General features: G+C 40.2%; 6 protein-coding genes and 1 non-coding gene across 7 annotated transcripts; 5 read left to right on the top strand and 2 right to left on the bottom strand.

The window, feature by feature from the left end:
• Positions 1–3,680: 3,680 nt before the first annotated feature.
• Positions 3,681–3,753, top strand: Trnam-cau. Its single transcript has one exon. It is a non-coding gene; the product is annotated as a tRNA-Met (tRNA).
• A 4,483-nt stretch (positions 3,754–8,236) lies between these two features.
• Positions 8,237–10,784, bottom strand: LOC119554754 (U3 small nucleolar RNA-associated protein 4 homolog). The gene is made up of 3 exons (XM_037865782.1): positions 10,539–10,784; positions 8,632–10,468; positions 8,237–8,452 (listed from the first exon to the last, which is right to left on the bottom strand). The coding sequence occupies exons 1-3, from the start codon at positions 10,679–10,681 to the stop codon at positions 8,333–8,335; spliced, it is 2,100 nt and encodes a 699-aa protein (XP_037721710.1). The 5' UTR covers positions 10,682–10,784; the 3' UTR covers positions 8,237–8,332.
• Positions 10,785–11,167: 383 nt separating this feature from the next.
• LOC119552953 (protein disulfide-isomerase TMX3) lies at positions 11,168–13,175 on the top strand. The gene is made up of 4 exons (XM_037862935.1): positions 11,168–11,398; positions 11,456–11,694; positions 11,751–12,374; positions 12,429–13,175. The coding sequence occupies exons 1-4, from the start codon at positions 11,359–11,361 to the stop codon at positions 12,816–12,818; spliced, it is 1,293 nt and encodes a 430-aa protein (XP_037718863.1). The 5' UTR covers positions 11,168–11,358; the 3' UTR covers positions 12,819–13,175.
• Positions 13,103–14,085, bottom strand: LOC119552956 (programmed cell death protein 5). The gene is made up of 3 exons (XM_037862939.1): positions 13,899–14,085; positions 13,512–13,632; positions 13,103–13,445 (listed from the first exon to the last, which is right to left on the bottom strand). The coding sequence occupies exons 1-3, from the start codon at positions 13,959–13,961 to the stop codon at positions 13,222–13,224; spliced, it is 408 nt and encodes a 135-aa protein (XP_037718867.1). The 5' UTR covers positions 13,962–14,085; the 3' UTR covers positions 13,103–13,221.
• Positions 14,086–14,143: 58 nt separating this feature from the next.
• On the top strand, positions 14,144–14,825 carry LOC119552957 (mediator of RNA polymerase II transcription subunit 10). The gene is made up of 2 exons (XM_037862940.1): positions 14,144–14,375; positions 14,473–14,825. Exons 1-2 carry the CDS (start codon positions 14,254–14,256, stop codon positions 14,750–14,752), a joined length of 402 nt encoding a protein of 133 aa, XP_037718868.1. The 5' UTR covers positions 14,144–14,253; the 3' UTR covers positions 14,753–14,825.
• A 257-nt stretch (positions 14,826–15,082) lies between these two features.
• Positions 15,083–16,116, top strand: LOC119552955 (iron-sulfur cluster co-chaperone protein HscB). Its single transcript, XM_037862938.1, has 3 exons — positions 15,083–15,371; positions 15,424–15,536; positions 15,595–16,116. Exons 1-3 carry the CDS (start codon positions 15,150–15,152, stop codon positions 15,980–15,982), a joined length of 723 nt encoding a protein of 240 aa, XP_037718866.1. The 5' UTR covers positions 15,083–15,149; the 3' UTR covers positions 15,983–16,116.
• A 156-nt stretch (positions 16,117–16,272) lies between these two features.
• On the top strand, positions 16,273–18,671 carry LOC119552954 (gamma-glutamyl hydrolase). Its single transcript, XM_037862936.1, has 4 exons — positions 16,273–17,203; positions 17,398–17,448; positions 17,509–17,738; positions 17,802–18,671. Exons 1-4 carry the CDS (start codon positions 16,995–16,997, stop codon positions 18,419–18,421), a joined length of 1,110 nt encoding a protein of 369 aa, XP_037718864.1. The 5' UTR covers positions 16,273–16,994; the 3' UTR covers positions 18,422–18,671.
• The last annotated feature ends 292 nt before the right edge of the window (positions 18,672–18,963 follow it).

The raw sequence follows: 18,963 nt of genomic DNA, 5'->3' as shown, positions 1-18,963 counted from the left end.
ACTGTCTGGCCCTGCTCATTATTTCGCTATCATCGGGAGAGACGCAGAATCGGCGGCAAGAACAACAACCCGTTCCAAAAATACCCTCTAACAGTGGGGTAGAGTTGGATGAACAACGCAGACACAAGCAGCATAATTTGTATTCAAATAGAGAATAAGAATGTTGCAAAATTGTTGCACAAATAAGTGGAGGAGGGGGAGCAGTGGCAGAGGTGGCCAACAGGGCGAAAACACAAATATCAGCTTTGTTGCAAGTAAAACCGAATGGAAAATGCTCTCATATCTTTTATTTTAATAAAAAAAGAAATATTTAAAAATGTACGAACTATTAATATTTAACTTCCCTAATTAAATTATATTTAAATTTAATTTTTTATCCGCGTCTTTTTTTAAACTTTTATTATTTTTAAAGTATTATAACCTATTTTTAATAATGTTTTTGAGTGGGACCTTTTTAAAAAATAAAGTACCCTAAACAAATATTTTATAAGTCTTCAAAAAAAATGGGCACTAATTTTTTATAATTATCGAATACATAAAGGGGAGTAAAGTATGATTCTCTATTCTCGGGGATAGGGTCGCCAAAAGGGAGTCTATGTGTGGGGATTCTTGGCTATTTTCAGGCCCATCTGACTCACTCGCCCTCAACCTCAGCCGATCTTCTCACTCACTCGCTCCCTATCTCGTACTCCCCGCGAAAAGAACAATGAGCCAGCGACCGCTGAAAATCTTCCACTCGCAGAACCGCACAAAAGTAACGCCTGGCCCAAAAAAAGGAGATTTTGCAATGTGAAAATTGCATGAATTAGAAAACAAAAAGAAAGCGAGGAAGAGGAAACTGCCGGTTCTGCTGCTGCTGATGATGATGATGATGATGAAACCGTGGAAGGAGCTGCCAGGCAAAAAATCCACTCAGACGAAAGTCCTTAGACTTTGCATTTCGGCAAATATAATGCACGGCGGGGCGGTGCAGGGAAAGGGGGCGTGGCCGGGAAAATCAGGAAGTTGCTGTAAGATGCAGCGCAGGAAACTGCCAGACGGCGACGTTGGCTGGCTAAGAACAATGCCGGGCCACACAAAAAAGTAAACCAAGGGAGAAAACTAAGCAAACTTGCTGATGACGACGAAAATACACTGCACAAAAATAAGATTGTTAACAAAAACTGGATTTGGCCCATATGGGTTATGATAAAATCATAAAAAAAAAGATTTGGGAAAGGGTCTTCAAAAGTTATATCAGTATTTTGTACATTAATTTACTATAATGGGAATAATGCAGAATGATCTATAGATCTTTCATGAAACATTATAGTTTTTAAAACAAGAAGTTTTTTAATAATACTTCAATAGATTTAAGTTTGATCTACATTTTTATACAATTTTATTTTTTTTACCAGTTTGCTTTTAGGTAATCTTTTTAAAAAATATTTAAAATATTTTTTCCGTGTTCCAGCAGAGCCTGCTATCCATCCAGCCTCCTAACAACAATAATACATAATTACAATAAAGAACTGCACTTTATGCAATAGCACAACAACAACAACATCCACATCAACATTCACGTGGAAAATGCAATCAGCGAAACTAAAACCGAAGAAGCAGAATATTTCGACTGGCAAGGATCTCTGAATGCATTGCCAGTAATTTGATGGTGTTGCTATTGTTCAGCCCAACGACATAACGATGAAGGAGTTTGATATTTATTGCACTTTTCTGGCAATTATTATTGCTCGCTTACTGATGGAATAAAAGAACCAAATCAAGTCATGAATAGAGTTTTTGCAGTTGCGCATCAGTGCGTATACGTAATGTGAGTGTGGAGGGGGAAATATGCATGGGTATTATATTTCAAGCTTATATAGGGTTTGGTAATTGTAAGTCCCTTTATTGCAAAATGCATGGATTGGGAATTTGGTTTAGTTATTCCCTTATAATGAACAGGTATAAAATAAATTGATTTACCTAAACGAAGAAAAGGTCAAATTTCTTCTTCCATTATAAACATTTTAATAAATATTTCAACAGAACACATACTTATACAGGCTAATTTTTTAATATATTCCCTAAAATAAAATGGAATTAAATGTATTGTTATATCCACCCAACTTTTCCAAAACTTAAATTTTGCTATGCAAAATGGCAATATTGATGCCAAGTTTAACTAAGCTCCGACTTAGTTTTAACTTGCTTAAAACTGACCCTGACTTTGGCCGCAACTTTTGCTGTATGTTTTCCACAGAGTTAATGGTTTTCTGCAGAAAAAACTTTAGAGAGCTAGAAAGAGAGAGATGGCAAGGAATAGATAAGGACAGAACGAGAGATGCAGGAACCTGGGGAGAACCCGTTGATGGTTGTACATCATTAGAGCGCTATCCTGGCGCCAGTTGACCAGACAGTGACTTCCTCCGTCCCTCTCTATATTCTTGCTCCATCTCTTTCTAACCCTGTTCACCTCTCTCTTTCCTTGGCGGTAGTTGCATCCTGTCCCGCTGTTGCAGCCTCGACTGGAAGTCACGTCATATTGATTGAAATTTAAAATGCAAATCACTTAAAGCGTTCAATTTAATCAAATTATTACAACAACCAGCTGGAAAGGCAGTGAAAAAAAGAGATGGTAATAGGTTAAAAAAGGTGGTTAGGTTGGGGGGAGGGGCGAACTGTTGACGACTAGAACAAACCACAACAACAACAACAAACGGAAAGCAACGACAAGTAATTTTCCACATTTTCTGTTTGCGGTCACTCGAGGAGGCGCCGCCGAGTGGCTTTCCATAAAGGGGTGGGGCCCAAGGGATGGGGTAGGAAATGGTGGCCACATAAGAACGTGTCTATTAAAGTGATAGCCTGGCCTGGAGTTGGTCACTTCTGGACAAGGCGTACACCTAGAGAAAACATTAAGTGAGATTATCTGTCTTGAAATGCTGATTTATGCTGGGTAAGGTCGAAATTAAGATAGATTTTTATTGTGAATTCGCTGTTGTTTTACAAGGCTTTTAAACATTAATTTTTGAATTTTTAAAATTTGTTATGATCTCAGGTTTTTAAAAAACACATAAAATTAAAAACAAATATATGTATAGCATCTAAAATATTTAAAAAAATCAACATCCCGTTCAATAAAATTTTGTATATCTTTTAATAAGTAGGTATACTATTTAAAAAAAAAAAACAATATCGAATGATTGTTAACATATTTTTTTGAGTGTTCTGAGCTAGAAAGTAAACACATTGCCCTGACATCAACAACAATGTTTCCAATGCTAATGTTGTCCAATCTACCAGCCCGCCGTCCATCGGCCACGCCCCACCGCACCTCACCCCACCGCCTTCCTGGGCGGTTGCTGTTGGCTTAATTAAATTGTGGTTGCAACTTGCGAAGCGAAGCGCGTACACAAAAATCACACACAACAGCAACAATGGGGCTGAGAAGCGAGTGCGGTTGCCACTTTATGATTGCATTGGTTGTTCTAGCTGCGGTGGCTGTGGTTCGATTATAATAGGCCATTTTTAGCATGGAACACCCTGTACTATATGTTTGAACGAAAACATTATTCCAAGCTCAGATGTTTATAAGGGGAATTTTAATCATGGACCTCTTTGGAAATGCATTCAAAATTAGATCCTCTTGCGGGAAGTAACAGGACTTCATATTGACTGCTTAGAAACTCAATACAACAAGAGCCTCGGTGGCGCAGTTGGCAGCGCGTAAGTCTCATAATCTTAAGGTCGTGAGTTCGAGCCTCACCCGGGGCATGTAACTTTTTTTCATTTTTTTTTTTTTTTTAATTTATTATTTTGTATTTTTTTTTATTTAACAAACTTTGAAAATTAATTGTGTAAATTTCTTGACTAAAAAACGGTGCATTAATTTTTCAAATTCAAAAATGGAACCAAAAAGTTGTCAAAATTTAAAAGTTGATCGAACACTTTTTTTTTTTAAATATAATAAAATTGTAAATGCTCTTTTTAAAACCTTACTTATATTATACAAAACATAACTGTAAAAAATATATTATTGTTTAAAGAGTATCCCTAATTCGCCCTAGTATAACAAATTTTAATAAAAGCTTACCAAATCATCAAACCAATAAGAAAAAACAATTTTTAAAAATCCAGAAATGTAAATTAATCTTTTAAATGTGTTTCGTATATATATTAATCATGAAAAGAGGGAATCCCATTTGAAGAGCAGCTCAGGGTCGACCTTCGATATCTATTATGTTCCCCCTCATTAAATCTGTAAACCGCAGAAATACCACATCTAGGAAAACCGCAACGAGGGCAGCAAAAACTTGCTTAACATCATTATGAAGATTATGCATAAATCTGGAAACAAAACCAAGAACAACAGCAAGAATAGTAACAAACCCAGTAGCAGCAATTAAGTTAACTAGCAAAAATTACAGTGTTGAGTTCCACAGAGATATGTAAGAGTTACTCGACCTAACAGAGAAGCTATCTGAAAATCATGGGGGGACGCTTTAAGTCTTAAGTGAAATCCAGCGGGAAATGAAATGCAATTTCCAAGGACTCTCCCAACCGACTCAAAAACACCAACGAAATCGAGGGAAAATGCTCTGGAGCTGCAAGCTCAACTCTCTTCATTTGCCGCCCCAAAAAGTATGCAATGAAAATCGAAGCAAACGAAGTGAAATGCTCGTAAATTGTAGTTGGCTGACAAGTTGACTCCTGGCAGGATTTTCCAGGGGGGGGGGAGGGGTGAATTGTGGGCGGTGGGTGGCCGCCAGGATGTGCGGGATGACATTGCACTCGACTCGACTCGCCGACGAGTGCAATGAAACTGCAAAACTTACGCCAGTCGAGCCAGGAAATGTTGGTGTTTCTGCGGGCGAATGGCACCCCAACTAAGGTCCTCACTGCTCCTTATTTGCTCCTTGTGCACTCCCCGTTCAATGTATCTCTCTTTATTGTGCATTTGTCCTTTGGCAGCTCAGCGAAGGACAAAATTCAATGAACGCTTTCCTGTCTTCAATGATGCACTAGGAAAATAGACTTCCGGAATTTTAGAAGCGAACTAGGAAAAACGGATTATGGTTAAAATGGAATTTAAAAGGATATTCATACCTTTTTTATTATATTCTAATTATTTAACATATTTTATGTTCATTACTTCCGAATTGATAACTTGCTTAAAATAAGTACTCCAAATTATATATCTTCAAATACCCTCAAAAATACCTTTCCATATCAAATATTTTTTTAATTTTTAATGATATGGCATCAATCTCAACCGATTTTAATATTTTTTCTTCAACGTTTATTAAAACTATAATTTAATAGCTACTGCGTGTCTATAAAATGTTAAATGTAATACTTTTGCTTTATAAACATTATTAAATACGATCATTTTAAAATTTTCCCAAGTGTTTTGAGTGTCAATGAATGAAAATCATGACCAAAAATAGACGGGGGAAAAAAAAACAAAAACGTTTTATATTTCAAATTTGGTCATAAAAGGGATTTTTATGAACCCGCCGGCTCGCTGGCACTTGAGACCGCCTGCTCCCAGATGACCTTTCAGCGGTGGTCATCACCTGCACAGCTGCACAGCTGCACTTTCATTAATATTGTGTTTTTGTTGCGGCTTCCCAAAGAGTTTTCTTTCAGACCAATTAAGTGCTGGCTTTCCTCCATTGCTTTTCATTCATTGTTGTTGGCGAGCATAAAATTCAATCAAGTTTTGTGTTGAGCCAAAAGTTACGATGGCTCAGACAAGAGCGCAGTTACCCCTTGGGTTCCACCCCCCTTTTTACCCCCCTACGACTGGCAGACAGACAGGACACGTTTGTCCTTACATTGTCCTCTGGTCGATTGCTGTTGCATCCCATGGATCCCTGTCTAGACTTGAGTTGGTTGCCCCCAACCCACTTCCATGACAACCGCATGCGATTTATGCTGATGCGAGCATTTACCCCCTTTGGCCCCCGCCCCTGCCTCAATTAGCACCCCCTGCAGTCTCCTGCACTCCCCACGCGTTAATATTATTAAATGCAAATTAAGCTTTATCCCATTTCATTCATTAGCGGCTGTAATTTAGCCCGCAAGAGTCCTTGTTTATTAGCACCTTGAATCGGTTGGGGTTTCACACGAAATTAACAGGGATGCAGGCGGATTTAAAATGTACAAGGATTTACGGAGATTTTTGAGATCCGATTGGGATTAGAATAGAATTTGCGGTTCGGTTTATTGATCTTAGATTCTAATCCTTTTGGCTTATTAATTTAACAACACTTTTATAGGTTACTTCATTTCATTCAACTGTTAAAAAGATGATGTTAAATAGCAGGAGTAAACACGTTCAAAAAAAGGGTTAATATTTTTTTTTTAAGGATAATGTTACACCAATATTTATTTTTTAATAGAAAATCTTTTACTAAGAGAATTTAGATATTATTTGTGTACGGAACTGTGGGCAAACATTCGAAAATATTTATTTATGAATTTAAAAACATGAATTTATTGATTCATAAAATAAATATTTTATTACATTGAAATAAAATACATTTTTATACAATATATAATATTGAATACTGATTAATAATCCAAAAAAAGAAACCACTAAATATTTATATATATAATTTTTTGTCCTGATACTGAGTATGAAAATAACGATCTCAAGGGTGAAAACCATATAATTATATTGCTTTCGTGAAACCGTTTTGCAACCCTGAATATGCGGGGGTGAAAAGTGCATTTGAGGTGCAAATTCCCATGCGAAGATTGCTGCTATTGTTGCTCCGTTTCTTGGCTAATTTGCAAACCAATTAAATGTCAATTTGAGGCATTGTTCCTTAACATCTCGTCCTCCAGCACACCTTCAATGGGTTTTTAGCCCCATGTGGAAAAACTTTTTTTCGCCACCGCCAAAGTTTCGCCCATTGCCTGTCTAGACTTCTTTGGCAGACTCTCACGACTTCTTCCTTCGACTGCAGCCCGACTTTTCCCCGTAGTTTGCATTGCGTAGTTTGCATAACTTTTTCCCCAAACTCCACGCCTTTCAACGGCTAAGTGAGTTTTAATGCCGACAAAAGCGCCCAAGGGCGGAGCTTTGTGTTTGGGGTTTCCAGCCAAATTGGCACACGTTGCGTATGCGTTATATGTGCATTTACAGTTTGTGTGCTTAGTTTGAATATTTCACTCAATTCACTCATTATTCATGTCTGTTCGCCACTTGCTCCGCTATGCTAGGCGAAAACTGTCGCCCCCGCAACCGCAGTCAGCCAGTCGGTCGGTTATGGTCAGGATCGGGAAAAGTTACAGAACCCAGGGGGAAAACGGTATGGGGTTTTCGTCCTGGTCAAAAAATTGTATGAAAAAAGGAAAAGCCGAAAAATGCACATTGCAATGCACATAACAAGAAGGAAAAGGCTAACCGAATTTTGAATACTTAATAAAAATCTTTCTTAAGAAATAAATATTAAAAAAATACAAGATGTGGTTATAGGAAAATCTATAAATTTCATAAGCCCTTATCAGCACTTTGAAATTTGAGGCATATAATATCAGAAGTCATTTAACTAATTAGTAAAGTAGATTATAAATTTCCACAATTGTTACAAATTTCTAAATTGTTTTTTATTTGATACTTTTGATCCGCTTTATTTACCGTGTTGCAATCCATCTGATGTGAAACTCCACTTCGAGTTGCGAATGCAAAGTTTTAATCACCTTTCTGATCCCAAAGTGGTCATGACCCAGCCCAAGCAAAAGCCTCTCCTGGCATTCGAATATGGCTGCGGGATACTCCGACTTTTTTTTGCCGAGAATCAGAATCAGAGCACCCATCCACCCACCCATCCAACCGTTCACAATGGCAGACCCAGCCGGCCAATGAGGTTTTGAGCTAAAAGTTGAATTGTGCATCGACGGCCCCCCAGGACCACCGAAACCCCCTCGCACAGCGCCTCTGTGTGCGTGTGTTTTCGACTGTCTGTGTGGTATGCACTTGTCTAGACATTGGCTAGACAGTGTAAAACCAAAAAATAACAGCAACAACAATTACAGTAAATGCCGGCGACACAAAACGAAACGAAATGTTGCACAATCCACGTAGACCCCTCTGCGAAAAAATCACGGGAATGGGGCCAGGAGACATTGTCGTCGTCGTCGTCGTTGTCGTCGACGAGATGGCGGAGACAAATTTTTGGCAATACATTTGACAAATTTCCGTGCGAATGCAGAGCCGCGCAAGCCTTCGCAAAAATCCATTCCACCATTGTTTTCTACTTTTGATTTTATTTGGTAACTAAGTGGAAACTACTGGGTAAACCTAAGTGGAGACCCTCCACATCGTCATCCTCCAGCAATCCGTTTACGAGGCACCGAACTTCTTCCGCTGGAACGGCGGCGGCAGCGTGGCCAACAGATTGTTTGTCGAAATGCTGACGTTGACAAGTTCGTTAGGGCTCAGCCGAGACACGTGCACCAGGTGCTGCCAAAGAGGAAATAGAGGTGAGAAAATGTTTGCAAATAATGGGTGAAATATAGGACTTAGTGCAGCTAAAAGCGTTAAAAATGTCTAGTCCCTTACAGTCAACTCTTATACTACTATACGAGTAAATTGGTTAAGATTAAATAATAAAAATTATTTCAAGTAACTCCCAATCTTACCTGCCGAGGTAGCTGCGTCTTAAGGCTCAAACTCTTTGTATTGACAGCAACTGAGGAGCTGTTTCCTTTAGATAGTTTCTTCGTCTTGCTCTCGACCACTGGCTCCTCCTTTGGCTCAAAATCGTCATTCCTCTCCAAAACATACAAGTTTGTTTCTGTGTGAACCAGAAACACATTGGGATTCCTTGGATCCAAGGTGATACCATTGATGCAATATTGCCGGGTGTCCGGTATCAGGTACCGTTTAGTTTCACAGGTAAATTTCCGATTGACCAGATCGTACTCCACTATCTGGCCATTGGCGTAGGCCACCACCACACGAGGATGATCCTCGTGCATTGATAAAGCTGTTGTTCCCGCTTGGTGTTTTGGCAGATTCAGAAGGTGCTTGTACTGCTTCTCATGTAGGTTCCAAACCGATATTATCTTGTCTGAGGTTGCTGCCACAAGGTAATCGCCACCTGAGGAAACTACTAGATGGCTTATGGTATTCTTGCAATGATCACTCAAATCGACGCTGTATTTAAAGATAACGCTATCTTCTTTCAAGTCAAACCAGCTAAGATGATTGTTTTGAGGATGCAGCAAAGCTAGTCTTTTCTTCTTAGTGAAGATGATGTGGCTGGCTGGTTGAAGTTCCTTGGGGAGATCACCCACCAGACGCTCCACCTGCAGAGGATTCCTCTGCAAACGCCTTATACGAAGTTCATCTGAAGTAGAGTAGCAAATCCAGTTTGCATCGGGTGAAATGGCTGAAGCTTGTGTGATGTTTGGCCCTTTGACATTTAATTGAAGAAGTTTCTGGGGAGGTTGCTCCAAAAGAAGTTCCTCCGAAGTACCAAGTGGCTGTCCCCATCCTGTTATCTTATCCTTGTCTTGCGAAGCCGCAGAGCCCAAGCGCCACAGGTGCAAGCTTCTGGGATAACGTAGGAGCAAAAGCTTTTCCGTGATAGCCAATGAGGCAACGCATCCCTTGAGGAAGGGAGCATGCTGCGACATTTTTCCCCGCATCTTATGGCTGGAAGTAATAGTCAATATACCATCCAAGCCTCCGGAGAAAATCTTATCACGTATAACCACCAGGGATTTCACATAGTGTTTGTGGGCATCGCGCTGCAGAAACTTGATCCAACGCTCGCTGGTGGATTCCTCCCGCTTAATCTGGGTCTTGTTGAAAAGCCGGATGAGCGGTGGCTGCATTCCGCTGCAGACCAATCGATCCTCCGTTTCATTTACAGCCAGGGCAAATACGTTTTTATCCAGAACTCGTGTGGAATCGATCTGTGTGGCATTTTCTGCATTCCAAACCGTCACAAATCCCGCCGAATCGCCGGCAATAATCGTATTATCGGACAGGACCTGAAGGGACCAGACAATCACATTGTTGTCGGAAAGAGTCATGGTGTGTAGCGTGGTTCCTTTAAGGACATTCCAGATGTGAACAAATCCCTCGGTGCCGGTCACTAGTTTCGTTCCTGTCTTATCGAATTTAATGCAGAGAACGCGACCGCTTTGTTTGGTAAAAAGGGATTTATAGGTGATTTCGTCATTTTCGATGCTCAGGAGGTTGATGTGTCCCTCCTCGGAACCCACGGCTATTTCCGTTTCAGCGGGGTTAACGTCGAGACTCCAGAGGGCATTGCCGGTGGGCGAGTGCTCGTGACGTGGCTTTAGGTTTGTCAGATCCCACTCGATCAGTTTGCCCGTAAGATCCACGGAAAACAGACGATTTCCCGCCCAAGCTAAAGACTCCGCTGGCGAATCGGGCGGCAGGTGGATTACCTGATCCAAATAGGGGGTGTGCCTCAAGTTCCACAGCTGTATAACGGGTACGTGACTGGAGGGGAGTGTAATTGTTAGAAATCTGCATAATCTTTAGTTTATCATTTGTTTTTTATATATTTTACCGACTCAAAGCAAGGCACTTGCTCGTCTTACTGTAGGCCATACTGACAATGGCAGTCGGTTTCATCGTGTAGAAGCGAACATTGTGCAACCGATGCTTGCCCTCCCCCCCTTCCTGGGGTTCCTTCTTGGCATTATTTTTCATTGTATTATAGTAAAACAATTATTAAATCGCGTAAAATTAATAAATAAAAACTGAATCGAAATTCCTCTGAAGTTGCACGTGTGTGCCGTAGAGTTGCCAGATGGTCGAATGCGCGAAGTAAACAAACCGCGAGTGCTGCTGAAAAATATACTAGATTAACCTTTATGCTGCCGCTGTTAAATACTAATAAATCAAAAATAAATATTGTATAATATATACTAATACTAATTTTTTTCAAAAAATAAACTATTTCCATAGAATATTTTAATCAAAAAGGTGGATTACACTTAGCGTAATAATTACAAGGGAATGCTACTAAATTATAGAAAAGACTTTAAAATCAAGGTTTAAATTTATTATAGGCTTTATTTTAAAAATATCTGTGTTTTAACTTTTTAAAGTAAGGCAAGGGGTTAAAGTTTATCTTGTATCTTATCATTAAAATTCAGTATTTTAATACCTCTAGCAAGTGGTCTCTCTAAAGGCGGGGGTGGTTTTTCGCAAATGATTTCTTTTGTTGTTGTAGCGGTTTGAAGGAAAATAATTTCCAGTTGAAAATTAAACCAATCAACTAATTAAATTAAGTTAAAGAACAAATAAGAGATCATAAAGCATGATATAGCAGAGGAGAAGCGATAGATTCACACTTGGGAGTTCAAATAAAATCAGTTGCAAAGATGTCGCCAACTTCTGGGTGGACCTTCTGCCTCCTCAGTGGTAAATAAATAAGGAGGGATTTCCCAGACAATACTTAATTATTAACCTATTCGACAGCTCTCCTTGTGACCTTGGGCTCAACGGCGATTTCCTCGAGGGTTCTGGAACTCAGTGACCGATTCATCGATGTGAGACACGAGGGCCAGTGGCTTGTTCTGTTCTACGCTCCATGGTGTGGCTACTGCAAGAAAACGGAGCCCATCTTTGCCCTGGTGGCCCAAGCACTTCATGCCACCAATGTGCGTGTGGGTCGCCTGGATTGCACCAAGTATCCGGCGGCAGCGAAGGAGTTCAAGGTGGGATTTTCACCAAGATGTAACCAGAAACATCTTAAATGCATCCTATCTTACAGGTTCGTGGCTACCCCACCATCATGTTCATCAAGGGCAACATGGAGTTCACCTACAACGGAGATCGTGGTCGTGATGAACTGGTGGACTATGCCCTGAGGATGTCTGGTCCTCCAGTTCAGCTGGTGACGCGAACGGAGAGTGTGGACATGCTAAAGGGATCCCATACGATCTTCTTTATCTTCGTGGGCCAGCAGGAGGGTGTGGTGTGGGACACTTACTATGCTGCCGCCGAGGGTTATCAGGAGCATGGATTCTTCTACGCCACCAGCGAGGATATTGCTGCCCAGCACTTTGACTTTGAGAAACTGCCAGCGGTTATAGTCTACAAGGAGGAGCAGCACCATTTCTATCCGCACGGGCACTTGGCCCATGAAATGGACCCCAATGAAGTGAACGAAACCGTTTTCCAGTGGGTCAACGTGGAGAGGTTCACGCTCTTCCCGAAGGTCACGCGATTCAACATCCATCAGCTGCTGAAGACGAACAAGTATCTGGTTCTGGCTGTGGTGCAGGAGGATAAGCTCAATCAGATAGCCACCCATGAGCTGGAGTTCCGGGACATGGTCGAGGGCGTGATAAGGAAACACAGGGCGCGATATCACGAGAAGTTCCAATTCGGATGGGTAAGCGATATATCATATTGTCTTGTATAAACTAATGGAAGGTTTACATTTTAGATCGGTGAGCCATCCATCGCACATTCCATCATTCTGGACCAGCTGCCTACGCCGCATTTGATAGCCATTAATTCGAGCACCCAACACCACTTCATACCCGACGATGATCCCATGCAGATGACCCCGCAGGCACTGCATCTGTTCCTGGAATCCATCAGCAACGAGAGTGCGGTTGCCTATGGAGGAGACACGTATTTCGTGCGTTTGAATCGTGCTCTTTTCGAGGTTCGAAGAGCTCTAAGGGATATGTGGCTGGGAAATCCAGTGCTGACCACTGTTATCTTCGGCCTGCCGCTGGGATTCCTCTCGCTCATTATGTACTCCATTTTCTGTGGCGATTGTTTGGTCACTGAAGAGGATTCTGATGAAGATCACGAGAAAAAGGAGTAAAAGAATAGGAGGGAATGCCTGATGGAGAAGGTAAATAAGATGATCTCGAAGTGAATTTCCAAGGAAGGTCATTGGAACCTAAAACAAAGATTAAAATGATAGCAAACCAAAAGGAGTACGAAATTAAGAAAATCTCACATGAGGAGTCGTAGCAGGTCCCGCTCCCATCCCCTAGATCAACTTTTCTACCGTATATAAATGTAAGCCAAATCTAGTCCTATATCCGCTGGGCGAGAACTTCCAAACCGCTTAAGGATCCGCCATTTGACACAAAGAAATCCGCATTCGTGCGTCTGGTTCTCTTTTTTTATCGTTTTAAGTTAGTAAAAGTAATAAACATGATTTAGCGGATGCGAAGAGCGGGGGTATCTTAATGTATAAGCTGGGCGGGATTTCGTATGGATCAGCAGCCGTAGTCCTCGTCATCATCGCTGTCGATGGCCGCCCGACGGCGATCGTACTTCACGGAGGATTTGGCCTGCGGCATCTGGGCATTGACGCTCTCGAGGATGCTCACAAACTGGGCATCATCGAGTTTTCCACGCACCTGACCCATCTGGGCCATGCGGATGACCATGTTCTCGAACATTTGCGCCTTCTCCGGCTTGCTGACTTTGAGGGTGTTCACTGTGGAATAGAGAAAGTGATCCTTAGTGAGTTTTTATCAGGTCTAGAAGGGTTCAATGCACTCACGTCTTGCCCTGGCCTGCTGGTCCAGAACTTGAGATAATATCGAGTGCTTCATCTCCTCCTGGGCGCGCATCTGCTCCTGCTGGGCTTGTTGTTTTTCCGCATCATTGCCACCGCCGCCGCCCTAAAAATGGAGAAAAGGGTGAAAGGTCATTGAAGGATAGCGATTTAAAGGAACAGGTGTCTCAGACCTACAAGATGACTCATAGGGGCTTTCAGAACTCTCTTATAAAGAATTCAAAATTATCAAGGTATCCAAATCTAAACATTTTAAAATGCTTTAATTATTTTTTAATTTTAGTATATAATATTTTCTCTAAGTTATGGTTATTTATAGAATTCCCTAGAGGAATCTAGCCGGTTTGGATCCTATCAAAATACTTTACTTACAAATTGCGACTGCATTTGGGACATGCGCTGGGCGCGTAAGGCATCTAAATCACCATCCGACATTCTGACTTTTTAATTTTAATATATTTATGGCAGTAAATTAAGTAATTCTGGAGTTTTTTGCTTGTATAAAAATTAAATCACACTTTTTAACAAAAAAGTGTGCGTCAAGCAGTGTGACCGTAGTATGTTAATTTTATCGATAAATCCAATACTCATAAATGCGTTACAGCAGCCCTGGTCTTTCGGTGTTTTGTAGAAGAAGAAGAACGGAGAAGAAAACTAAAATATCACCGAGGAAAAACAAACAAATAAAGGAAATACAAGGAACAGGAACTGCCAAACATCATTAAAAATGTCTGCTCCTTTGGAGAACCTTGAGACCCAGTTGGAGATGTTCATCGAGAATGTGCGCCAGATCCGCATCATTGTCAGCGATTTTCAGCCACAGGGTCAAAACGTTCTCAACCAAAAGATGTAAGAAATAGATCAATTATTGCTAAGATATATGTATTTGTAGATAAATTATTGCTAAGATATATGTTTTTGTATACTAATAAACATTCATCTTCAGCAACAGCTTGGTAACCGGCCTCCAGGAAATCGACAAGCTCCGTTCCCAAGTGCAGGACGTCTATGTGCCTTTCGAAGTGTTCTTCGACTACATCGACCAGGATAAGAATCCCCAGCTGTACACCAAGGATTGCGTGGAAAAGGCCCTGGCCAAAAACGAGGAGGTTAAGGGCAAGATCGAGAGCCTCAAGAAGTTCAAGTCAAACCTGCTGCTGGAATTGTACAAAACCTTTCCCAACGAGATGAACAGCTATCGCGCTTACCGCAAAGACTCCATGTAACTCAAGGATATGCCACCTGAATCCTAGTTTATAAGCCACGTCCTGGAATAAATTTATACTTATGTACATAAAACTGTGGGTTTAACTAAGGTTTGTACGATTGAATTTACTTTGTAGGTCTTTTTTAAAGAGGGTTTACGTAAAGTTGATTTCGTTTGTAAATATTCGTTTTCTGTTTAACTATTTTATTATTATTATTGTTAAATATTTATTTAAAAAAAAACATTTAACATATTTAAAAGTAAAGTAAGCATAATGCAATAATTTCTAAACCCTACAACCCTATTTTAAGAGGGTTGCCACACTAGTTTTCAAACAGCTGTTCATTGTTATTGTCAGCTTGTGTAATTTTAAAAGGTTTCGATTGTGCATACAATAGTTAAATTAAGTGTTTAATATGCGAGGTGTAATTACTTGCTTTAAAAGCGCTGTGAAGGCAACCAATTATTCGCCAATTGCCAAAAATGTAGTGCCATTTCAACGTTTTCGTTTGCCTGAAGTACGACAATTTTCAGTTGAGTCCTCACCGGCTTGTTGGAATTGCCAAAACAAATCGGCCTTAAGACAGAATATGATATGTTCAGACTGTGGACATTTGCAGGATGTTAATGCAGGAATAGTGAGTATATATTCCAAATTTCTTTAATTTACTTAACCATTAGGTCTTGTAGAATTACTTCAAACTGCTGAGCTTTCCCACCCAGTTTTCATTGGAGTCTCAGAAGTTGACCAAAAGTTTTCGTCAGTTGCAGACCATAGTGCATCCTGATAAATATAGTAATAAGTGGGTATAGTACTAAGTATTATAACTCAATCAAAATTTATAATCTTTGGATTTCCAGAACTTCCCGCGAGCAAACCAACTCCGCGGATTGGAGTTCCCTGATTAACAAGGCCTACAAGACCCTTGCCACACCCATAGAACGTGGTCAGTACCTCCTCCAACTGGAGGGTGAGCAAATGCCCCAGGATAATAGCGCCTTAAACAAGGAATTCCTAATGGCCATGATGGAACGGAATGAAGAGGTGGAGGATGCAGAGGACACCAAAACTCTGGAGGACTTAAATGCCCTACTCATCAAGGAACTGGAGGGAATGGCCCAGAAGTTAAACTCCCTGTTCGAAAAGAAAGACCTTCAAGGAGTCAAGGGTTGTCTTGTGGAGATGAAGTACCTCCTGAGTATTCAGAACAGCATCAAACAGAAGCTGCAAAGTTTGCTGGGCAGCTGAGTAATCATTAATCGATCTGCCAATCGGTTCTGATCACGCACACAAGTCCACCAGTTGCTATCTATCAGCTGTTAAGTAAACAAAAACACTGACTTCGTTTGTTTTATAATGTGAATAAAAATCGCGATACAGCATTTCTGGTCGATGCAATTACTTAATTAGTGTCCAAATGACTAGAACAGGTTTTTATCCAGATTTCGATGGGATCCCTAGGCGTATTTCCCCCTTTTCCATCGAGCACCACATGTGCCACGGTTAACACTTTGGAAATAATGTAATCAATTAATCGCTGCACTATCTGTTGGACTCAAGTTGCCAGGGGGAGACCCCCTGAAGAACCTAGAAACGAATACATCGTCATATAGCAAACTCATGCCCACTCACACAGACCAGGAGACATGTGTATAGGCGGAAAAGTCGGCACGGTTTATATAAATTTGAATCGCTTGTTGCCCCAGCGGACAGTTCTTATTAACTGGTGACTGCGATTGGAATAGCCAAGACTTCTGGCTGGGAAATTTTTCTGGAGGCCGGACAAGTGCAGCAAAACCAAGGAACTAACCTCCGGTTTAATTTATTACAGAGGAATTACGTCTGAAATAATCAATACCACCTGATAAGGTATATGTAAAACGAACGAACACTTCGGAAACTAAAGATTTATTTTGATAAAGGAGGTGGCTATAGATACCAAATACTTGTGAAACGCTTTTAAGCAGGAATACCTCTTAGAAACTATAAACAAAACCTAAAAATACCTCTTATCACCAAAAGGAAATATTTGTAAATACAAAATATATTTCAACGTATGGAAAAGCTTATCTAGATAAAAATTAAATTTTAAATATTAATTTATATTTCAAATAGTATAATATCTTAAAGCCGAAATCTTGCAATTCAAACTATTTAAAGAGAATAACAAATCACTTAAAGAGAAATACATTTATCTTTGGATTAAGAAACTCTTAATAAAGACTTAGGAAGAATTATCTAGAAGAACGATCCTACAAAAATGCAGAAACTCTTGCCCAGCCTGCTGATTTTCATTGGATCTCTGCTGATCGCCTCGGCAGACATCTCTACACCCATCATAGGGGTTCTCACACAGGAGGTTTACACCGATGGATTGATCTCACGGCACTTCGACAACAAGACCAGCTATATAGCCGCCTCGTATGTGAAGTATCTGGAAGGAGCTGGAGCCCGAGTTGTGCCGATTTGGTGAGTGAGCAGACAGATTGAAAGATCTTATCGTGGCCACACAATTTCACCAAGCCAAGATAAGCTATATAGGGTGGCATCAACTATTCAGGTGTATGAATACACCTATATCTATAGTACATGACCGAAAATGCGCTGTATTGATAAGATTACATGAAATCAATTAATAAACAATTTTCTTAAACCCTCGACAGGATCGGTCGCAATCGCAGCTACTATGAAGATCTCATGTACAAGATAAATGGGCAAGTATAAATACAAATTCAAGGAACTTCCCGCAACTAAATTTATTAATGTTTTGACAGAGTTTTGTTGCCCGGCGGAGCCACTTGGTTTAATCAGAGCAATGGTTATGCCGATGCAGGCGAACATCTTATCCAGTTGGCCATCGAACAAAATGAACAGGGAATCTTTATGCCGGTTTGGGGAACCTGTCTTGGTATGGAACTGTTGGTTTACAAACTGGCCAATGGCACTGAACACCGGATTGACTGCCAGGGAAAGGGAATCGCCCTGCCAATGGAGTTTAAAAAAGGTATGACTCAAAATATATAACATATCCTAGTTGCACATTCTAAAAGTATTTACTTTCACCTAGACTACAACAAGAGCCGACTATTTGCCAACATTAGTGATGATGTTGTAACGACTATGATCAAGGAGAATGTAACTTATCATTGGCATCAGTATTGCTATACGGAAAAGGACTTTGAAAGGGATCTGCTAAACGAGACCTGGAGGGTTATTTCCTTAAATCGTGACTTGAATGGCAAAGAGTTCATTTCCACTATGGAGCACAAAAAGTACCCCTTCTATGGAGTACAATTCCATCCGGAGAAGCCGTTGTATGAGTTTACCAAGACGAGTATTCCCCACACCGCAGCTGCTGTGTTAAGTGGTCAATTCTTCGCCGATTTCTTTGTGAGCGAGGCTAGAAAGAGTAATCAGAGCTTTGAGAATGCCACGGAACAGGCCAGGACTTTAATCTACAACTATAAGCCGGAGTATACATCAATTTTGGGTTCCTCGTACATCCAGCAATATTTGTTCACCAACGCCGAAATGGAAATTCCAGAAATTCCCGATGAAGGCGGCGATGGCGATGGTGGCATTAGTGGCCCCTATATCCCCATCATTATACCAGGTGGTGGTAGTTCCACCATCTTACCGCTCTTAAGTGGGTTACTCCTAACTCTGCTGATCGTATCAATTAATTAATGGTGTGCATTGCACAAAATTTTGTCAAGTAAGCGTTGATTATCATGTCTAGAAATTGAATTCATTTACTCACTCGATGTACTATATACGGAATTTAGTTTTCATGTTATTTGATTTATTCAATACCATTATCTCTGAAGTTATTATTGTGATTGTTGCTCAAATTATTGACGTAACAAAAAAAAATTAAAAGAGATTGTCCTGTGACTCAAGTGGTAAATAAATGGAAGTAGTTCCCAAGAAGAGATTATTTGATAAGTGGATTAAATTTAGGGCGGACTTTATTTTTGTTGATATCTTTTTTATTTATGTCTTTTCGCGGTAGCAACAATATCTATAAAGATAGGCACATAAATATACGTCATTGCATAACGTCAGAAGCTGGTGATTAGAGTTTTGTAATTTCTATGAAACAAATAAAATATTTTCTATGAATAATAGATTTTTATAAATTAAGAATTTTTTCGGAAATTCTTTATTCATAAAGAAAAGTGATGATGATAAAAGCATTATAAAGTTAGTTTTTAAAATTGTTTCAAAAA

Source organism: Drosophila subpulchrella, chromosome 3L, assembly GCF_014743375.2.
Source record: "Drosophila subpulchrella strain 33 F10 #4 breed RU33 chromosome 3L, RU_Dsub_v1.1 Primary Assembly, whole genome shotgun sequence".
Classification (NCBI taxonomy): Eukaryota; Metazoa; Arthropoda; class Insecta; order Diptera; family Drosophilidae; genus Drosophila; species Drosophila subpulchrella.
This window is presented reverse-complemented; position numbering and strand designations above follow the sequence as displayed.

Excerpts from the sequence above, each read along its gene's own strand:
- LOC119554754 (XM_037865782.1), bottom strand. The coding sequence starts at position 10,681 with ATGAAAAATAATGCCAAGAAGGAACCCCAGGAAGGGGGGGAGGGCAAG. Across the intron at positions 10,469-10,538 it reads AAGTGCCTTGCTTTGAGTCG|TCACGTACCCGTTATACAGC; the intron begins GTAAAATATATA and ends ACTCCCCTCCAG. Across the intron at positions 8,453-8,631 it reads AGACGCAGCTACCTCGGCAG|CACCTGGTGCACGTGTCTCG; the intron begins GTAAGATTGGGA and ends CCTCTTTGGCAG.
- LOC119552953 (XM_037862935.1), top strand. The coding sequence starts at position 11,359 with ATGTCGCCAACTTCTGGGTGGACCTTCTGCCTCCTCAGTG. Across the intron at positions 11,399-11,455 it reads GACCTTCTGCCTCCTCAGTG|CTCTCCTTGTGACCTTGGGC; the intron begins GTAAATAAATAA and ends CCTATTCGACAG. Across the intron at positions 12,375-12,428 it reads AGAAGTTCCAATTCGGATGG|ATCGGTGAGCCATCCATCGC; the intron begins GTAAGCGATATA and ends TTTACATTTTAG.
- LOC119552956 (XM_037862939.1), bottom strand. The coding sequence starts at position 13,961 with ATGTCGGATGGTGATTTAGATGCCTTACGCGCCCAGCGCATGTCCCAA. Across the intron at positions 13,633-13,898 it reads CCCAAATGCAGTCGCAATTT|GGCGGCGGCGGTGGCAATGA; the intron begins GTAAGTAAAGTA and ends CTCCATTTTTAG. Across the intron at positions 13,446-13,511 it reads CCAGCAGGCCAGGGCAAGAC|TGAACACCCTCAAAGTCAGC; the intron begins GTGAGTGCATTG and ends TCTATTCCACAG.
- LOC119552957 (XM_037862940.1), top strand. The coding sequence starts at position 14,254 with ATGTCTGCTCCTTTGGAGAACCTTGAGACCCAGTTGGAGATGTTCATC. Across the intron at positions 14,376-14,472 it reads AACGTTCTCAACCAAAAGAT|CAACAGCTTGGTAACCGGCC; the intron begins GTAAGAAATAGA and ends ATTCATCTTCAG.
- LOC119552955 (XM_037862938.1), top strand. The coding sequence starts at position 15,150 with ATGCGAGGTGTAATTACTTGCTTTAAAAGCGCTGTGAAGGCAACCAAT. Across the intron at positions 15,372-15,423 it reads AGGATGTTAATGCAGGAATA|AATTACTTCAAACTGCTGAG; the intron begins GTGAGTATATAT and ends TAGGTCTTGTAG. Across the intron at positions 15,537-15,594 it reads CCTGATAAATATAGTAATAA|AACTTCCCGCGAGCAAACCA; the intron begins GTGGGTATAGTA and ends TTGGATTTCCAG.
- LOC119552954 (XM_037862936.1), top strand. The coding sequence starts at position 16,995 with ATGCAGAAACTCTTGCCCAGCCTGCTGATTTTCATTGGATCTCTGCTG. Across the intron at positions 17,204-17,397 it reads GCCCGAGTTGTGCCGATTTG|GATCGGTCGCAATCGCAGCT; the intron begins GTGAGTGAGCAG and ends AACCCTCGACAG. Across the intron at positions 17,449-17,508 it reads CTCATGTACAAGATAAATGG|AGTTTTGTTGCCCGGCGGAG; the intron begins GCAAGTATAAAT and ends ATGTTTTGACAG.